Raw genomic sequence first — 21,290 nt, 5'->3', positions numbered from 1 at the left:
GGCTTACCGTTAATGTTGAATAACTGAATCGATCGGTCGAGAGACAGACAGACAGACAAAGATTATATGGGTATCATATGGGTATTTTTGAATCCTAATTTTTACGCTTTAAAATAATTAAAATCAAATGAAACGGGTTTTTCAAAATCATAAGGTCTGCTTGCAGGCGTTCCCTCTCTCCTCTTCTCTCCTCCCCAAGTCCCCCAAAACCCACAAGGAACGCCTGGCTACGCAGGCTAACACTAACGGCGGTAAGCCTGGGCTACCTGTGTCTAAAACTCCGTTTTATAGGATACCTGGAATATTCACGTAGCTATATAGCCTTTTCTGTAGTTCTGTAGTACTTTTCATTTTAAGCTCATATTCTTTTAATAAAAACTTAACTTGTAGATTATTCTATTTCTTGTGTTGATCTTGATATATTTTCGAGGGGAAAAGACATTGGATTTCCTGTGGATACATTTGCATTGCGTGACCAGACGTCACGTGGCAGTGGCTTGTCGTTCCAGTAAGTCCAGGGCTTCTAGCGCTTTTTACATGTAATAGAACTATGGCTTCCAAGGCTAGTGATTTACAAAAGCGTTCAGACAACATTATAGATTCATATTCTACTGAACTTTTCGAGCTCAGCCACAAAATCTGGCAAAAACCAGAATTGGCTTACGAAGAGCATCACGCTCACGAATTGCTCACTACTTACCTCGAGTCAAAGAGATTCAAAGTGGAGCGTCATTATGGCTTAAAGACTGGATTTAAGGCTGAAAGTGGCTCAAATAATGGTCCTACTGTAGCTATACTGTGTGAATACGATGCTTTACCCGAAATTGGACATGGATGTGGACACAATTTGATCGCCGAGTCAGGTATTGCAGCCGGTCTAGGAATTAAGGAGGCTCTTGAGGGATCCTCTCTAGGTAGAGTGGTTGTCATGGGAACGCCAGCTGAGGAAGGAAATGGAGGGAAAATTGACATGATTAGAGCGGGGTGTTTCAAGGACGTAGATTTTTGTCTCATGCTCCACCCTGCGCCTTTTAATGTAGCATTTTACAAGTGTCAAACGAGGACTGAGGTGATTGTTACATATCATGGCAAGTCTACACACGCCGTTGGTGTATCACACAAAGCTATTAACGCACTGGATGCTGCAGTCCTCGCTTACAACAACATCAGTGTTCTTCGTCAGCAGATCAAGCCAACATGGTCTGTTCATGGGATATTTACTGATGCTGGCAAGAAACCCAATGTGATCCCAGATCGAGCACAGCTCCAGTACTACATCCGCACCACTACTAACAGAGATGCTGATGTATTTAAAACTAAAATCCAAGCTTGTTTTGAAGGAGCTGCATTGGCTACTGGTTGTACTGTTGACATCAACTGGCTTCCTAACTCCTTTGCTGCCATAGAAACCAACAGTGTACTGGCGAATCTTTACCAGAAGCATGCAGAATCTTTAGGAGAAACGTTCATGAGCCGAGAAGAACAAGAATCAGTTATCGATGGATCTACTGACATGGGGAATGTAAGTTTAGAGGTGCCAGGAATCCACCCTCTTTATTGCATAGAAGAAGGGATACCTTACCATTCTCATGAGTTTCGAGTGAGTGCAGAAACCCAAGTAGCACACAAAAAAACACTGAAGGCTGCTAAGGCCATCGCAAGGACAGCCTTGGATGTGTTCTGTGAACCTCAGCTGCTGGAAGATGCCAGGAAGGAATTCAACATCATGAAACAAAACTATGAATAAGTGAAACATTCAGGTACTGCTTATAAACATTAACAAGGCTTATTATAACAACTGTAAGGCACCCCTTGAAATAGACTCCTTCACAGTTACCTGTGCCATCCTGAATAGTAGCAGTGGATCAAAGTGAGACAAACAGTGAGCTTGCAATGATAGAGTCGTGAATAATTGTTCAAGGTGTTAAAAAAAAGGTCTCTATCTTTGCAAGCTCTTCGTTTGTCTCGCTTTAATGCAAAGGCACGTCTACCTTTCAAGATGGTGCAAGGAAGTGTAAAGATGACTATTGGAGGGGAGGGTTTTTTAAACACATGCAATATTTAGAATACTATAAGTGTACATGGCTGCATGGGCGTGATTTTGGGAAGGGGTCCCCCCTTTTCAAGGTTTCTGTATTTCGCAGAGCATCCTTTAAAAAGGGAAGGTGAGGGGTATTTTAAAATTAAGTATTTAAATAGCCTGCTTTGCAGATGCGATGATTTACGCTCGGTGATCTTGCCAAATCAATAAAATAGAATCTGCAAAGAAGGCTAATATTTAGAATACTGGAAGTGTGAGTGTGTCAGTGTTTTTTTGGGGGGAGAGGTCCCTCACTTTCCATTCTTCCTGTATTTTATTATATATCTTAGTATCTTACAAAATGAAAGGGTAAAGATTAAGTTCATTGCATAGATATTGTATGGTTAGTTTGGTTTTTTATTGGGATGTTCTTCACCATTTACAAAAAATTCTTGATCGGTTTAAAGTGCCTATAACACGTAACTTTAAAATTTTTTCATTCTACATGAAGGGAATAGTTGAATGGTAAAACTTTCATATGATTTGAGTAATGCATCTTGGAGATATCAAGGTTTATACTTCCAATATGTTAATGAATGTGATGTCATTATTGGCATTATTGAATTTACAAAGCTTTTCTGGGGCAGTAAAAAATCCTGTATAAAACATCATCGTCTCTGTCTTAGAGTTTATAGAAAGTTCATTACAAATTCGTTTTCTCATAATAATCAGCGTTTTGATTTACAAATGATGACAGATAAATTCGAATTCCTATAATGACGTCACACTAATTAGCATATTGGAAGTATTACACTTGATATCTTCCAGTTGCATCATTTAAATCATATGAAAGTTTTACCATTCAACTATTCACTTAACTGTACAATAAATACTAAAAATATTGAGTTAGGTGTTATAGGCACTTAAAAAAATGGTACATATGATTAAGATGACGTTATACGTTGATCTTCTTCCTAAAAGTTAAACAAAACCTAACCTAACAAAACAGTTGCTTTATCATGAGGCAATCCACAAAAATCACTGAGATTTCGGATGGCGAAGTCTTATTGTTGTCGTTTGAATCCCGTATTATCTTACGTCTCTCATATTCGTTCAAACAAATCAGAAAAGGTATGAAAAATTACGATTATATATAGCAATCTGTATACTTAGTTGGCTTAAAAATAATTGATGAAATCATTTATAGAAAGTCTGAATAAGATGAAATTTGTACGAAAATTAAATTTATTTTTGATAATTTCGAGTCACGAACGTCTGAGCCTGCGATCTTTGTTATCACCACCAGGAATGAGTAATGTAAATACCCGTCAGCAAGGTAGTGGATCGAGAATAGAAATGACACCTTCCCTCCCCTCCCCTATTATTTCTTACTTCCACATCCCAACAGACAAGTTTTGGATGTAGGCTGGCTCTCGAGTTAATTGGATTTAATTTATGTTGTCTGTTTTTATTGGGTAGTCCAGAATTGAATACCAACAGGAAATGAAATTGAATCCGTATTCTTGCTACAAAACCCGGAAGTCGAAATCCTTTAAATGAACGGAAGCAAAACATGCACAAGGAAACGTCTCCATTCGAAGAACGTTAACTATTTAACCTGGGTTTTTATCTGTTGAAGGGAAAATGGCGGCGGTAGACATTGATAGGTTATTCGTTGCATTGTTTTGTCTTTGCTTTGATAATGAAGTCCGCCATCTTGTTTCATTTTCTTTGAAAATTCATCTTCAACAGCGGTAGAGCGTAGCATAGTCGGCTCAGGATACAAAGTTCTTTCCTTGAATTCAATATCAAGATGTCTTCTCAATGAACTAATTTCCTCTTGAGAATTGTCCAACATGTCATATACTCTATCCATTTCCTGAAGGAGCTGCAGATCCTGGCTTGTGTAATAAGATGTGTCATTAAAACTCGGTGCCTTTAAGCCTCCAATAGAACCTTTTCTTCTATCTGTCTTAATAATTCTTTCCATTTCCAACACTCGACTGTTCAATAAATACCCTCCGGCCCTCAAACGCTTGTGTTGAAGGCTTATCTCCGAAATTTCTTTTTCAAAAATTTCCCGCATTGCTTCCATTTTGGAGATAAACTCATCCATTTCTTTCCTTGTGCTGAACTGCACACCGTGAGCTTCGAATGAACTGCTAGGAGAGTTTAATTTTGCGTCATCTACTTTCATTAGAAGACGTTTTTGTACGTTTGTGCCGAGTTCTGCTCCTAAGTGCATCGCCTCGTTGACCGTGGAAGAACATGAAGACGATTTTCTTCGACATAACACTGTAGTGAACTCCCTCCATGCGGACTTAACTTTAAAACAAAGCGACATTTTGAGTTCTCGGTTGTTTAAAATATTTGAATGGCTTCATATTGTCCTTTAAATTGCAACCAATCCTTTCCGATTATTACACTTTTCTAGTTGAAACGCGAAGCAAGTGTCTTGAAGAGAGTAGACTAACCGCAGAAAATTAGCTGTAATAGATTTCGACAGTTATTGTATTTTAACTTTTGGGCTTCCGATTTTACATATGCCCTGTAGCGGTAAGGCGCGTCGCCTCAACAAGGCACCAAGGAAACAACAATCATTTTGACGGGACCTCCTCACCCTTGGCGCATGCGTAAATCTACCAGGTGTTGGTTACTGTGGTTAAACTGCCAACACTTCAAGGGCTTTTCAGTATATCTAGAAAGCTCTTGAACCAATAGGAAGGCTTGTTTAGATTGAACGTTGTATCAGGCGATATATGGTAAGCCAGCAGGTACCTGTTGGTTCTAATAACTTTAGGTCGAGACCTCAACGTCGTAACAGTGAAATTAATAACTTAAATGATCCATAATTAGACACAAGAGTATAAGTATGATGATGCTTTTAAGCTTTTGTTGACGCTGCTAACTGAAAAATCCGTTTATATTCACTCTTTAAAAAACATATTTTATCATACATACTTTATCATATTTTACTACATATTTTATCTGCGCAGATCAGCTCAATTAGATACATATTTTATCATTGATATACTTGATATACTATATGGGGTATGAGATGTTCGTGCTTTATTTCAACCCCGTTGACGTGCACGAAATTGTACTCATACAAATAATGGTGATTTTGTTTCAAATCGTCTTGACTAGATATGGCACGAATTTTAACTGTACAGTGGACCCCATGCGAAATTATGTACATAGCTATTTAAAGGTGAGCCAGCGACGCTAATGTTTAATTTAATGAGTTCTTTCTTGCACGCATTTTAATTTTAAGAATCTTAAGATCAGGATCTACACATTTTGCCTGTAGTTGGCATCAGTTTTGGTTTTTATGCTTTTTTTTTTGCTTACTAACGAGTGCTTATTGGTATTACGCTCTTTGAAAGAGGATATATTTAGTTTGTGCAGACTTTGCGAGCTCAAGAAAAAACTAGTTTATACCATGCAATTTAAACAATTACAATTTTTTTACTTAACTTTACTTACAAATATTCTATATCCATTACAAAGCAATATACTTAATCTACGAAAACTTTTAGTATCAAAAGTTTCTATGTGAAGAGATTTATGCAAGTTGTTCATTGAACATGAAAAACTTCACCCGGCATTTTTCGTCAATTTAATAAAAAAAAGCGATTTTCCAGAAAAGAATACTCCAGTAAGCATAAAGAAAGTTCCAATGCTTATTATAAGAATATTTACGAGTAATTCCCACCAGTGCAGTTCATTAAAATAAAGCTTGGAATGAAAAAGAGGAGGGAAAATAAACTCCATGCTGATTCCAGCTATACTCCCAACTAAAGCTAACAGATACGCAAACCGAGGGATTACTGCAGCCATTAAAACACTACACGAAACGAGAATGGTCCTGAATACTAAAACATCAGGACAACACACTTTTGCTCCAAAGTTTTCACGAAGAAAGGGGAGTTGTGACTGAGTTTGTACGATGTCAAAAATGGTAAACATTGGAAGAGTATATGACGTGAAGGCTAGGAGAGCCGCCATGATGTTGATAACTCTTCTGAATGAGCCCTCGGGCAGGTTGTTCGTAATGACTTCAGCGGTGTTCGGTTGAAATGATATGAATGCCACAAATCCAATAACAACGTTGAGTAAAGTCATTGATGAATATGCTAAGTTCATCACTAAGTTGAACTTCTTTTTATTGCGCATGCTCCCTTCGATGATCGGAACAAATGGCTGAGAAAGGTAACTTGCAACCAGGACTCCAAGTGCGGCTGGGAAAGTATGGATGTCAAAGTTTCCTAGAGAAGCAAGTTCCCATCTTTGGTACTGTGAAACACTGTATGTGAAAACAACCACAAAAATGACCTTAGCAGAAACGACAGTGATTATACTCGTCCATGCCACTTGGGATAAATTTTGTAGAAAAATATTTGGTACAAAAGCGATGCCTCCAATCATGGTCCATAACCAACAAGGAATGCTGACGACATTTGGAAAAGAGTTTGCAAGCATTCGTCCGACCATTCTTGGATATACAGCAGAGAGGAATAGCAATTGTAGTATTTCTGTAACTAGAACCAGGGATCCACCGAATCGCGAGTTAAAAGCTTGTCCAATCTCTACAAAAGAATTTCTAATTCTCTTTCTTTTCGATTTGTCAGCACAAATCCCCTTGTCATAAAGACATCTTACAATAATCTGAGCTGTATAGTTTGAAGTTACTGCAATAATAAACATCACCATTAGAGCCAAGAATCCGCCGTTTTTGACTGCATATGGGATAGCCAGTATGGGCAGTCCTTGAATTGTGTTGCAGATGTTCCAAAAGGTCTCGCATGTTGAAGTCAACTTGTGCTCAGGGTCTGATTCTTCTTCTATCTCTTCACTATTTTCAACATTCACCAGATTTGACGTTTCATGGATGATTTTATTAGAATCTGTATCCTGGTTTTCAAGCAATGTGTAGCCTATACTGTCTTCAGAAGGTTTTGGCTCTTTAGCCATCTCTAGCTGTATGAGGAATACTGAAAATATGGAGGCAACTCAATCCAGTTTTTCGCGCCTTGAATGAGAAAGAAAACATAACTAATGATTAAGAGCAGCTTTTTGACATATTGCTTTGTGAAAAATACTGAGATATATACCTCTGATTACGGCTGCTCGCCGACCATGTTCATTTAGAAGTAGATTTTTCAAATATTCTTTCCTTCTTTCACTGAAATCAAAGCCAATCAAATTTTAACTTGGCATGTTTCTTACCTGCTAAAGGTCACAAGCCTGTAAGAGTTGCGATCATGATTCCAATGGTCTGTCGGTAGAATGAAGCTTGTATCAATGTCAATTAATACAACTGGTAAATGAGAACTGCACATTATCTGTTGCTGATACTACTTTAGCGTAGTAACTTAGAAACGTTCCCATTCAACAAAGCATCCATGAAATGCTCAGGAGATGTAGTCGATTGCCTGGCTACACTTTCTTGAAAGTCAATTGGAAAATGATCGTGAATAGCTTATTTTACACCTATCGGAGCGGTTTACCAGATTACTCACAGCACTTAAGTGGTCACAGGCGGTTTCAGTAAAAATAGGCTGCATTTATTCGTTTGAAAACTCAAGCAGCCAAAGTTTACTGATTAGTAAAGTCTCACAAAAAAGTGATAACGTAGAAAAACACAAACGCAAGTTACCATGGCTGTGTTATATAGCACTTGTGAAAATCAAGATCTTGTCCTCAGTTAAGTCCCCACACTTTCCAATCCTAGCTACGGCGAATGATACCTTAATATAAAATGTTGCCAATTGATTTGAAGGCGAAACAAACAAGTAATACAGGTTTGTCACACCAGTCATGACATTGCGTTCCTTTTCTATTTAAAAGAATGCTCACAGAATTGGAATCAAAATATCGAAAGATAACAAAACAATGATCATTTGGTAAAAGAAAGACACCTTATCAAAGGGATGACAAAGAAATCTTTTTTTAAACATGTAATATATATATATATTCAAGACTAGTGCTTTTCAGGTGTATTTGTGAACCTGAATGGTGAGAAAATAAGGATCTATTTACCGGTAAAACTAGACTTGTACTTGTAGCAGGTGGTTGAAAAGCAAATCTTGTCACTTGCCCTCATGCATCAACATGCCATATTTTTGTTATTGTTGTTCTTGTCTATCTTGCTAGAAAGGTGTATGAAAAAACTAACATTAATTTAGAGATAATAATGACGACGTATAAAGGTCAAGAGGATCATATGTTTGGGTTTCCTGTGGTACAAGGTCAAATATGGCGGTAAAATGTGGCGATGACTTGGGTCAGGTTTTCAGAATGCATTTGAACAGTTTGTAAGTCAGATACCTTAAAGTACGCCATGGTTACAACAGATGAAAATACAGGTATTTATATTGCGTAAATGGACGAAAGTTAAACGAGAAATTCAACTTTTCACTTTGCACCGCCGAGTGTGAACACGCTTTTAATGTAAAGTCCTATTTATAAACCATTACTTAAAGAAATGTGTATTACAACCCTAAAAGTTACGTTTTTAATGTAATTATAAGCAGTTAGGTAATAAAATCACTAGATTATTGAGTTTACTCTAAAAATTAAGGATTCTAGAGAGTACAACTAAAACAAAGTCGTATTTAAGTAGAATAATTTGGTAGAAATTATTATGCGTTGCCCCTGTAGTCTAATGGATATGACGTCGGCCTCCTAAGCCGAAGGTTGCGGGTTCGAATCCCGTCGGGGGTGCATTTTTATTTTCTTATATCTTCAATCAATTACTTTTCTCTTACTTCATATTTTATTTTGCAAGACTTTTAGATTGCAATATTATCTTTTTGAAATAATTCAACTCACGTAGCTTTATCAATCTTTTTTCTATATATTATTCATATTTAAGACTGCATTTTTTGGACAACTTCTTCAGGTGCACTACTTTCTCAAAGCTTTTTGAACTGTTTATCTTTATTGATGAGATCATAGTCTATAAAGGCACATCTGACATTTTTTAATATCAGCTTTTTAATAGTTAAGAACATGCTTAATAGGTAATGCACTAGTCAATTGAAACCCCCGCCCCCGACCCCCGCGGCTAGCGGGCCACTGAACGGGGACGTGACGCGTTTTTGATGTGCTTTTAAGAGCATGATTGCACCGGGGGTTCGGGGATTTAACGAATGGTTTTCTCAGCGGGGAATCGAGCGGGGATTTTAACGCTCGTTTGAATATGTAAGGGCCTGGAAACAAGAGGTCGGCTATCTTAAAAAATACCAAGGCGTTGTGATTCCAAGCACAGAGGCCGTAGCCTAGTACAGAGCAGTATGTTCTACACAAAACACATGCTCAAACAAACTTATAGCAGTTTCTACCTATACACTTTTACGCTGAACTCCACAGTGATAAGAACCTTTCTTAAAATTGTAGCCTTAATAGGTTCTTATGTGGAGGGGTCTTAAAGTGAGAATTTTAGCCTAACAGGTTCTTAAAAAAACCAGGTTCTTATACGCGGGTTTTGTTCAGTCGTTTCGGTCAGTTCGAATGTAGAATCAGATCATGATTAATCTATTAAAACTACTGCTTTGCAATATTTACGAGCATTGTTCATTTTCAATTTAATACCATTAAATTTTCAGCTGACTAGACGTAAACCTAAACGTTTTCGCACGATTTGAGGTTCAGAGCTTATGAAAATTATGAGCATTGAATATTTAGTGCATGGAACACACAACAATTGGCTCTGTGTAGCACAAGAATTTGGAGTTAGCGTGAAATGTGTTTCTTGTTGACTACTAAACCAAAATAACGGGGCCACAATAGCGGGGGTTTTAACAGTGAATGTGCCCCCGACTACCGGGGAAAATGTCTGATTTTAACACCACTCAAATGTTAAATTCCCCGGTATTTCGCGGGGGTCGGGGGGTGGGGGTTTCAATTGACTAGTGCATAAATTACGAGCCTTAGATGAAACTACTGAAGAAGAGTGTCATACAAGCCTTTCACACAACTTCAAATCGCGTAAAAAATGATCCAGCTCAACTAGGAACCGTGGACAGCTGTTTAGGCCTGTACTGGGCCTCGTGAGCACGGAGTATCTAGTAAGCTGGCCTCATCTATCTTTAATAGTTAGATGTATTTATTACGCTGTTAAAACTTTTATTAATTTTGATTACTATTGTTGGGGATTGTATCTTAATCTATCATATAACACATTAAAAGTGCTAGGAAAAGGAAAAAAGAATATTGGTAAAAGAAAATTTTAGAAAAAAAAAATTGCAAAACTGTTTTGGTCGCTGCGAGCAGGATTCGAACCTGCGAGGGAAAATCCCATTGGATTTCGAGTCCAACGCCTTAACCACTCGGCCATCGCAGCAGCACGTGACAGTTGGGTCGTTTTATTTTATTTAAAGATGTCGCCCTTCGATTTCGTCAACTCAGTATCTTTCTTGAGGGACTAAAACAGATACATAAAAATTTTGACCCGTATAGAATTCCCAAATTTCTGCCTCCATTGTTTTGAAGGGGAGGTCTCATGGGGAAAATTTTGTGGGCAAAGGAATACCGGTCGCATTTTTACCACAGGAAACCCATTGGACCTCAGGAATGACAGGGGGGTCGCAGCCCCCCCGACCCTCCCCCTGGATCCGCCCTTGCGATGATACACGAACAACATATATGGAATAATAGATACAAATCTATATTTTACAAGGTTTTTTCGAACCTCAATATTAATAAAGTGAGTGATCTATGCGACATTGTATTTTTCTTTATTTTGTTGTTTCTGCAATTTTCTGTAGTTTTTTTGATTCTTCTTTTGATTGTTTATCTTTTCTTAAAGTTATTTTTCTAGTTCTTTAAAAGTTAGCTCTGTAAGAAAAAAATCATAAACAATTGTAAAGAATCACATTGATGAAAACAACTCGTATGTTTTGAAATTTCAATTTATTTACTTTCTCGTCTGATGAAAAAATATAACTTCAAAACCTGAAAAATAATAATATATAAGTTTATATCATCATTTCCGGTTCTAACGACACTACAGCTCACTTTAGATAAAAGTCATCGACTAAATAAAATCAGAAGAACCCGCCCCTCAAGAATTTTCGTATTTTGTAGCCAAATAGATAATCACGGGCTCAGGGCTAGATTTTTGTTTTCGCGTAAAACAAAATAAGATATTATTTCCACGTAAAACAACTTGTTATCTGCTACTACGACACAGGAATTTTTACTTATTTTTCAATGAATCTCTCATACAAAGCGTTTGCACAATCAATATATTACTCCATTTGTAAAAACCTTATCTCGCATGGCAATGTGGGTCTTTCTTGTCTCTTTTTCTACAGTATCAATCCCTCAGTTCCACGTTGGTTTACATAAAACGCTGATCATGAGCTTGTTTCTAATCATAGCAAGGCGCTATATACATAAAAATACTTTAATTTTATAACATTTAAAACAATAGTAGACTTTTACCAATTTGTTTTATATAATTCCTTCAATTTTTTATTCATTTTTGTTGGCTATTTGTCTTTCGTATATTTTCCCAAAAATCTCGTTCAATGTCTCTTTTTCGATTACAAGCATTTCTACATTCCTCTGATTTAAACGAGCATGAAACACAATCGTCTGGTGTTTGACAAGAAGAAAAACACGCATTGAATTCTTCACTACATTTCTTCATGCAATCTCCACCCCATGCGGCACTTGAATGGTATCCAATTACCATGACTACCAGAAAAATGACAGATATTAGGACGTTATTCATCTGAAAAAAGAAAATGCAACAGTAATTAGAATTAGTAAAAGTACACAGGTGATTATTGAAAATCTCGCACGCTGATTGGTCGAGAAACTCACACTATCACACGATAATCACCTCCATAATGAATATAATCACCGGAGTATCGGAGAATACTGATTTACCTCGCCGCTCGAAGACTCGCGTCTCGGTAAATATTCCCCGATATTCACCTAATAATTGTTAAGTAATAAATGGAAACTACAGTGCCACTACATTTACGAAGGTCACTCAAATTTTGAATCAAGTTCACAAATCAGGTTTTGTACGCTGAACATAACAGGATGGTGGCGAATTCTACCTGATCATACATAAAGCACATAACTCATATAAAGCAAAATATATGCTTTTTAAAGGAAAAATGTGAATTTTTGTGCAGATTCTATTGTTTAAATACTCAATCGTGATTGGCTAATTTGAATGAAAATTTGTCTGGGTGGTGGCCTTGGTTGGTATAGTCGTACTATAACATTGGTTCAAAGAATGGCTCCTCTTCCACTGTTCGACAACATTCAGTCTTAAAATTATTGAAATACGTGAATGTGAATGATCGGGAAAACGAATGAAATGGAAATGTGGAAATTTGGAAATACGCGAAAACACGATTTCTTTGATTGACTATGAGTAGAAAACCAAGTAATGGCTTATTGCAACACATAAAAGGTTCTTTTTAAACCCATGTTTTAAGCTACTAATGCACTCGTTTATCATCAATATCCAAACACGTTTCACTAAGTACGAATCAAATGGTGATTGCTTCATTTAAAAGCTTTTTGCTCACCCACTTTACGGATCAATTTTGCGGATGGTTAGCTCAGTTCCAATATTGAAATCTCTGCACTTCCCTAAGAGTCAAATATTTTACTACAGCAGTAACGATGTTTCTCACAAGCACTTAAACTTTGAACTTTTAAAGCATCAGGGAATGTAACAAAAATGAATCAGGATTAGCTTATATTACGTTTTTCCCCCCACACTTTTCTTAACAGCTGTATTCGTTATCTTTTAACACTTTTCCTTTGCGTTGGGTCTTTTTTTCCAGATTGTATAATTACACTGAAAAAATGTCCACGTTTGATGCCGTCCATAAAATGACGTCAATTAATTGTTTTTAAAAAGCTATTTTTTAATGATTTTTCCTCCTGCTTTTCAACTAATCTTATGTTTTGATCTCTTCGTCTTGGTTTGTTTTGCATGCTCTTGAAATTTAACTTTAAAGCTCGTTCCTCGCAAAGGACGGAAAAATTAAGATATTTTCATAACAGCAAGATTGTTTCACTTTGATTTTATTCTTAACCGGAATCTTGGAATATCAAATTTAGAAAAACTTAAGTGATATGATATGATTATCGTTTTCTTTGTAAATGTATCTTTCATTTTTTTTAATGGTATAAAAGCTTCTTTTGTACAAAAGTTTCTAAACAAAGAAAGCACTCAATTTGACGTTCTTCGAGTGAAAGTAAGGGGCTTGACCACTTGAATACTCCTTACCACTGTTATACAACTTCAGTTGTCATTTTTCGCTTCAGTCGTATTGTGTTTTACAGGGAGTTGTTTTCGCTCACTTTCACTATACGTTTGAAATAAGTTACTCAGGTAGTTCCATGTTCTGAATGACATGATAACCAACCCAACTGCGAACCTTTATAAGCTATGAAACAAACAGCGCTGTAGAATTCTGACATCAAAACCAAGACTAGCATCTCAAATATATACAGTTAATTAAAAAGAATAAATAGAAGCGACTGTCTTTTACCTTAACGTGTTAGCGGCTGTCTGTCGTGTCTGTCTTCACAAGATTAACTGATTTTTCCTTGCGGTTACGTCGGTCCACTATGTCGAGTCTGACCCGTTTAGCTTACTACTAGATTTCACTAGAGACGTCTTTGGTTTTTTGGGATGATGTATGTGAATGGAAGTGTCAGGCTTGGCTCCTGGTCAGTACTAAATGATGATAGTTACGTACTGGCGCTCTATTTATATTGTATTTGTATCAGCGAATCCACCGACGCCGAGTCAGTCACAGCCAGTCAACCTGCTGAGTAAGATGTCATTCATGCTCTAAACAATACTCCTGGATTGCCGCCGTGACTTTCCGTACACGATAAAAGGAAGCTACTTGTCTTCAGATGGTTCATGACATTTATCTGATAAGCAATTGATCTTTGATTCCTGTCCGGACCTATTCAAGTATTGGCCATTCGTATTCAACGCGTTTTCAGTGCCTCCAGCAATCAAATCTTTCACATCCATTTACTATGACAACTTTAAACTCGAACCTCAGCAGTTTAATCGATCTAATTTAACTCCAAAACGTCAAACTAAGAGTGTATACTTTTAACTAAAATTATTATTTTTTCATTCTTATGGTTTACATAATGAAAAACTTCCAAAACGGAAAAGAATGGAAAAAAACACTTGCAAACAGGAAGAAAAGTCTGAGTCACACATTAATTCTGACGGTGTGTTTATCTCGGTGTCTTTTATCGGGTTTCACAACCAGATGTCTTTAATTCGCTCGATTTTGATTCATCAAGCGTCTTTTGTCTTGAAAAATCCTGATAATTTTGGAAATGAATTGTCCTATTATGTTGTTAAATTACAGATCTAAGTTGACGTGTTCCGAGACAAGTTACGTACAATTTAGAGCATAGAGGGCGGGTGTGACTCGTTCAATCAACCTTAGAAAAATCTTGAAGATGAAAGCAAAAGATTTTAAGAAACAAACAAAAAAGATCGAATAGGAAATTATCATCATTATTTTTATTATGTTGAGTAAACCTATATTGAACTGTCCTTGGCTCAAGAAGTGAACTTAGAGACTTCTTGTACTTGTATATGAACGAACTCATTCTTTATTTTAGTTGCCTGAAGACGAATAAAACGGGATGGGCTATTTAAATATAGCACTGCAATATGTTATTGTGAAATTCTTCATCTCTTACGACCAATATAACGCCCACATTTTGTCTTTTTACGAATTTCCTATGATGATGTTTTCATTTAAGTAAAATAATGTTTCATCTCTAGCTGATATTTCTCTAAGTGGTGTTCAAACCAAAGCTTTTTGGGACTGTGTCTTAGTCATGGTAGCTTGAGTGCTCCAGCAACTGTTACTCTATACATTGTAGTATTATTTTAGAAACATTTACTGTTGAACTGCATGTGGTCGTTTGGTATATTATACCCCTCGTAAAGACAATGCAATAAACAAAGACAGGAGTAATTCCATTCCTCTAAACGGATTTTTACGATTCTTTTCTAGGTCTTATGGCATTGTTGCATCTAGATAATTCACCGAAAAAGAACAACGAGGATACAACACTCCTGTTACTCACTTTTGATGTCTTTCTCTACCTTGCGTAAGTAAAATCATGTCCTTGAAAATAATAATGAAAACTTTATTGTCTGTATATTTATAAATCGTTAAAATCCCGTACATCCGAAACTCTGTAGGGATAGATTTGACGAGAAGAAAACACCATTTGATAGTATACAAACCAACTCTGTTTGGTTTCATCGTAAGCATTTGTTCTAAGAATCAAACAAATTACGAGGAATCGTTTTCTCGTAAGTGGGTTCAATTTATTAATGGCCTCGTTAAAGTGTTGGTTGGGAGTCAGCCAATATTCAGCGATAAAGTGTCAGTTAAGTCAAATCCCCTTCATTAGCGACTACTTTGGTATTAGGAATAGCGATTGCTACCGTAAAAGTAGCTAACGTCCAGATAAAAAAAGAAAAAACTTAAGTATCCAAATCTTATCTGACGATCTTTTAGCGCCGGTTTTTCTCTAATTGTCTACCGCCGTGTGCTCTTCCTTAGAGACATTTTAGTCCTCAGCTTTGAAAGCACAAGGATGTTGAGCGTTACTTTAATCCTTCTTGTCTTCCCATGAGGTGCTCTAGCGTTATCTAAAAAGAGGCGATACGCCCGAGACATTCAAATATAATATTTCCGTTTTAAAAGAAGTTTTTAAAGAAGCTGCCCTTTTAATTTTTTCGTAGGATTCGCCAGAAACCTACTACCTTCATTGTCATTGTTTTAAGTTTATTTCCTTTCCTATCATTGTATTCTTCGGAATTTTCATTAGTCAAAGTTGAACTTAAAAGAAAGCGACCGAACTCTTTGCAAATAATAGGTTTCTAAACGTGTTAATTAAAACTCGAATTTTTTTTTCAAATTAAAAGAACTCATGAAGTAGTAATTATTTTAAGATTTCAAATTCAGGGGAAAGATACTTTTCATTTAGTGCTTCACTTGGAATTAAATATTAACTTTAATGCTGTGTGATCATCCTAGAAAGCCGGTTGACTGCACTTCTCGCGACTCGATCGACTTCAGTCAACATGCCACTTCCTTCTTTCAAGTAAGTCGGTTGCCTTTATATTGTCAGTCATATTCACCTATAATAATATATAGACTCTCAGTTCCGTTAAGCGGATAACTGCAGTACCGTTTGTAGAATTAAAACTTCAATCCTTTATTCAACGAAAATTAATAGAAATTAAATTTGACCAGATGTCCTGCGTTAGTTGGCTCAAGTATATTCAGTCGGTTGTTGTTACTGAAATAAATAAAAAATTAAAACAACCGTAGTGGCTGTTATTCCTCTTCTTCATTTTCTATTACAATTTTATTTTACAGTTAAAAGGATTCTTAGCTCTTTCAGTTTCAATAGGTTGTGATCAACGTCCTTTTCTACGCGATATCGTTATAGCAACGCCAATCAGATTGCTGGAATTGTAGCCCCTTCTTGGTGCTAGACTACATAATCTTATTGATGATCTTGATGCGATTTAGAAATAGATTTCTACTTATCTTTTCATTATTAGCGTATCAAACAAACGCACTAAGGTTTTCAATCGTGTCGAGGCACAGTTTGAACGATTTGTAAAGAGGCGTGAATCGGCGTCATTCATGGTTTCGTCGGCTAGAATTCGAAAGTTCTTGAACTTATATATTCATTCCATTGTCTAATAGGTTTGTACTTTAGGTACTGATCTCAAATAAATGGGATAAATAAATTAGTTTTTCTTCAAACTAATGTGTTTTTTTGAGACAATTTGGCTGCGATGGCCGAGTGGTTAAGGCATTGGACTTGAATGGGATATCCCCGAGTAGGTTCGAACCATACTCGCAGTGTTTCTTTAATTTTTTCAATTAATATTGGCAAGTCATTTAATCTTTCTTCATATATGGTTTTACTTAGGTCATTTTATATTAAAAAACACGACCGATATGAATAGAGTCGTGATAGTATCCCTTAGGGGCATTATAAAAAACGTTTTCATCAGATTTTTGACAGGTGGAATTGGGCTATGGATCCCGCAAGAAACTTCAAAGCTTCTCTTTTGAACTGGCGTGTTTATTGAATGTTTTTTGATATAGAATGATCAACTTTTCTCTATAAACAAATCCTATCCACATACAAAACTGATGAACCCTGTATAGGGTTATGTATATCAAATTAAAATCTATCTTATTAGCTTTTGAGAGACAAGTGTTTAATGGCTTCATATGTGCACATAAGTAAAAACCGCTTGAGGGCTTGCATTTGAGCTTAGTTGACGCCGAAAATCATGATATTCTCTATCAGTTATTTTTGCTTTTTTAAGATGTTACTTGTGACTCGTCGGTCGGCCGCCTCGCGTATTTCTTCAGTCTCCTCGTGGGTTATATCTACATACTCTGTGTAGGAAAAATACAATTATGTTGTTATGTTTGATCACGTTTCTCCGGGCTACATCTTAAAGAGTCGGCTATCAGATGTAAATAAAGGTATGGATAGAACAGGATTAGTAATTGAGGACTTAATTAAAAGGGGAATGAAATATATGTAAAGCTGCGATGGCCGAGTGGTTAAGGCGTTGGACTTGAAATCCAATGGGATCTTCCCGCGTAGGTTCGAATCCTACTCGCAGCGAATTTCATTTATTTTTGCTTTTTTGTTTTATCAGGAATACTTAAATGTTGAGGCTGGATTGTTTACACATTTTCAATATTAGTAAGATAGATAATTTTTATCTCTTTCGATTTTTGTCTTATATCGTCCGATCCATTTTCTATTCTTTTGATGTGGTGCCCATCTCAACACAAAGCTCAATCTCCTTCCCAGAGCCTGGGTTTGTCTTGGCTAGCAAGATCAAGCTGATCAAGATCTGTTGCCAATAACTCTGTTATTCTTACTGCGCTGGGGGAAATTTCATCGAGCATGCGCAGTAAGTATGTGAAAGTGATTTGTTGCATGCGCAGACTACGGTAAGTGCTCCCTGTTGATCACAAATAGAAACTGATTTAATGAAACGAGAAAATTCAGTAACAAAAAACAATGATTACTAATTACTGTGCCCATTGTGTTGAGCAAAAGAAGCGCAGGCTCAGGGACGAGATTGGTTTGCAACTTTCCGATTTTTACCAAACTCGCAACTAGAGTCCTCCGGATTTATGGTCAGCGGGCTTGCGCGGGAAAGCTTCCCTTACCTGGTGTTGACGACAAAGAAAAAAGGCACTGGAGGACTCTGGTTACAAGTTTGTATTTTTTTACGTACAGTTCTTTTATTTATTATGTTATATTTTAAGTGGGCTCCCTGTGGCGAACAGAAATGCGCGCGCGCCGCTCGACACGTTTGTATTTACGCGTATTGCGAATTTCAAATTCAATGTAATCGATATTTTATAATCAGAAACTCGTTAAACCAGAGTTCTCTTGTCAAAAAAAACGAAGAACAATAGCAGAATCTTAAGATATCATGTCTTCACGGAATTGTAGTCTTCTTACAAAGTTTGAGAAAGAAAAATATTTTGTCAAAGGAGAGTGTTGTGAATGCCCAGCACAAGACGACTATCACTGTCGGCCGTCTTGAAACGAGGGAAGAAATTATCAAGGCTGTTAAGGATATTCTAGGCAACAAAAATACGCCGAAAAAGTCGAAATGTGTAAAAACAAGGAACCCTCTTTTCAAGAAAAGTATAACTTTGGAGGTAAAGTTATTAAAAATATATGTGGTATGATTGATAACAGTTCAAATTAGAATAGCGCAGCGCACTGATTCTAAAAATAGCTTAAAGATTCGGACAAACATTGCATTCTGTTTAACCGCTACGCGGATTATACGAACCGATTTTATTATTTTTACTTAAAGATACAATAATATCCACGTAAACTAAGATCAACTGCGATCGGCTGTGAAAATTATCTGCTGAAAGTAAACTTGTAATTTGTTTGTCCGAATTTCGCCTTTGTCTTCGTTTTTATGACGTCACGGTTGCGCTGCGCTATTAAAAGGTTGGGAATTGAATTTATCAGCCTTACTTTGCATTGGTAGTTCAATATAGTATTTTCAAATGAAAATAGATTACTGAGCCAAAGTTGATCAAATCAAAATTTTCAAAGACGCAAACGAAAATATGAAAAATCAGTATTTTTCTTTTAATTCGACAAAAGACTAAGGTCAGCATAGTTAGACACCAACAGAGTCTCAACTAGTGACTATAGTCCTTATCAGAATATGAATCGTGAAGAGATAATACCAGTTTCAAATATATTCATTATCAGCACTTTGTTACTTTATCACATGATTATTTGGTGGTCGTTGCCTTACAGGATGACAACTGCCATTCGCCAGTAAACCTCGTAAATGTTAAAATACACACCGAACAAGATGGAGAACTCAAGTCCGAATCTTTTTCACATCAGAGTGCGAGAAAAAGAAGACACTGTAACAATAAACCGCTGGACACGACGTGTTACCATGGCAACTAACAAAATCCGTGAAAATACGAAAAGGACTAAATAATATTTTTGTTACTTGAATTTATGATTTTTTTCAAAACTAAATAAATTCAGACATAGACGCGAAAAAAAAATTTTTTTGTTGAAATATTAAATGGATTTCAACAAGAGATTAAACATCTGGAAATTCCAGTCCGGAGTCATGTTAAAAATTTTTTTACCAACTTTTTTTCTCAACATTTTTGAATGCTTACATATAAACATTTCGATTCCTGATCACGGATGAAAACTTTCAAAAAAATTACAAAGGATATTTGATCTACAGTGACTAGAGTGACTAGAGGTGAAATATCTAAATACTGATTCATCTTTTTGGATTTCGAACTTATTATAATCTTTAATATCAATGCATTTAGATACTACACTAATTAACTTGTATAGCCTTGTACTCTATAATGACTCTTTAAGCATATTAATTCCATTTATTTGTTCTTTCATGTCATTGACGTAGCCTTGTTCAAACCATAGGGTTTTTCTATAGAGCAGGTGTGTTTCGAAATGTGGTCATCCCTGTGTGATATATTTAGAGAGAGGCATTGGGCGAGGACGAGGACGAGGGAGCAAGGTAAGAGTAATAATGAGAGAAAAGATTCGTTCTCATTATGTTTTCTTATGTGGAAACAAGGTGCATGTTACGTCATTGCCGCCATCTTGGTTGACGATAACAAAGCATTCCCATTAGCTTTTCTTTTTAGATCAACCAACATGGCGGCTGTTTCATTGTTCATATCTCAAGGGATTTTGAGTCACATGGCTGCACACTATTGCTTTTCAAATTATTCACGAGAACAAATAGATGTATTGATTGATTGAAAAATGACTTAATGAATAAATTAAAGAATGAATACATTAATATATAAATTAATGAATTTAGCAGCAGCATTTTCACTTGGTTGCTTTTAACTCAATGCATTTAGGGTGTTCTCGAACCCCTGCTTCTCACAAACAGCTTTGGAGCCACGATGTCCGTCTCGATAACGAACGTCTCAGTTTCATGCAGGGTAGAGGGGATCCCACAACTTTCGAAGTGACTGGAAAATTGGTAGTTAAGTTAAATCTGTCTCGATGGCGAACGCCCCCTTTTCATGCAGTGCATCGGGTAAGTATCCCCCAGTTTTCGACTAATAATTCTTTGGTAGTTGAATTAACTTAGACGTGTTGGAACCTTAGTTCGACAACTATTCCATCTGGGGCAAAAATGTGATCCAAAGTTTTAGGAGTTATAACCAGCTGATCTGAGAAAACGGGTGATATGAAGCCTGCGAAAGTTGACCAATCAAAAATAAAAACATGCCCGACATTGCATTAGAAATTTAAAAAAAATTAAAACACGATAATTATTGTGCCGCTACACTGGTTATCAAGCGCTTATTAGCAAGTTTTCTTGATTATTTGGTGGCCTGGAAATCCATAACTTCGAGAGGAAAAGTGACACCTCAGTTTTGCAACTTTTCTCGATTCTGATTGGCTAAAATTTTTCTCAGCTCTGCAGGAAAGTAGCCCCCATAACATCTTGCATTATCAGTGCTGTTTGGTAATAGAATACACGCTGGTTCACTTAAGAAACAGAGATGCATGGCCATGCATCTTATCATCTGGGATTATTTAGTCAGTCCTCGTTCTGTCTTACGACATTTCGCATCTTCAATCATCTTTTTTCTCCCAGAAGAAGTATATAATATATCCTTTCGCTTGCTCCAGA

At 36.5% G+C, this 21,290-nt stretch overlaps 2 protein-coding genes, 1 long non-coding RNA gene, 3 other non-coding genes and 1 pseudogene across 6 annotated transcripts; 3 read left to right on the top strand and 4 right to left on the bottom strand.

Annotated features, from left to right (window-relative positions):
* Nucleotides 1-500: 500 nt before the first annotated feature.
* On the top strand, nt 501-2,921 carry LOC116301245 (xaa-Arg dipeptidase pseudogene; annotated as a pseudogene).
* On the bottom strand, nt 2,867-4,885 carry LOC116301246 (uncharacterized). Its single transcript, XM_031710280.2, has one exon. The coding sequence runs from the start codon at nt 4,362-4,364 to the stop codon at nt 3,630-3,632; it is 735 nt and encodes a 244-aa protein (XP_031566140.1). The 5' UTR covers nt 4,365-4,885; the 3' UTR covers nt 2,867-3,629.
* Nucleotides 4,886-5,265: 380 nt separating this feature from the next.
* On the bottom strand, nt 5,266-7,839 carry LOC116301212 (vesicular inhibitory amino acid transporter-like). Its single transcript, XM_089039768.1, has 2 exons — nt 7,250-7,839; nt 5,266-7,052 (listed from the first exon to the last, which is right to left on the bottom strand). The coding sequence occupies exon 2, from the start codon at nt 6,992-6,994 to the stop codon at nt 5,618-5,620; it is 1,377 nt and encodes a 458-aa protein (XP_088895894.1). The 5' UTR covers nt 6,995-7,052; nt 7,250-7,839; the 3' UTR covers nt 5,266-5,617.
* An 834-nt stretch (nt 7,840-8,673) lies between these two features.
* On the top strand, nt 8,674-8,746 carry Trnar-ccu (transfer RNA arginine (anticodon CCU)). Its single transcript has one exon. It is a non-coding gene; the product is annotated as a tRNA-Arg (tRNA).
* Nucleotides 8,747-10,285: 1,539 nt separating this feature from the next.
* Trnas-cga (transfer RNA serine (anticodon CGA)) lies at nt 10,286-10,367 on the bottom strand. Its single transcript has one exon. It is a non-coding gene; the product is annotated as a tRNA-Ser (tRNA).
* Nucleotides 10,368-11,192: 825 nt separating this feature from the next.
* LOC116301214 (uncharacterized) lies at nt 11,193-13,879 on the bottom strand. The gene is made up of 2 exons (XR_004197714.2): nt 13,552-13,879; nt 11,193-11,762 (listed from the first exon to the last, which is right to left on the bottom strand). It is a non-coding gene; the product is annotated as an uncharacterized LOC116301214 (long non-coding RNA).
* Nucleotides 13,880-17,637: 3,758 nt separating this feature from the next.
* Nucleotides 17,638-17,719, top strand: Trnas-uga (transfer RNA serine (anticodon UGA)). The gene has a single exon. It is a non-coding gene; the product is annotated as a tRNA-Ser (tRNA).
* Nucleotides 17,720-21,290: the final 3,571 nt, after the last annotated feature.

The sequence above is a fragment of the Actinia tenebrosa genome, unplaced genomic scaffold (genome assembly GCF_029948245.1).
Source record: "Actinia tenebrosa isolate PJP-AT-01 unplaced genomic scaffold, QUT_ActTen_1.0 PGA_scaffold7__59_contigs__length_16204524, whole genome shotgun sequence".
Classification (NCBI taxonomy): Eukaryota; Metazoa; Cnidaria; class Anthozoa; order Actiniaria; family Actiniidae; genus Actinia; species Actinia tenebrosa.
The sequence above is the reverse complement of the archived record's forward strand: the minus strand, read 5'-3'. Positions and strand labels throughout refer to the sequence as shown.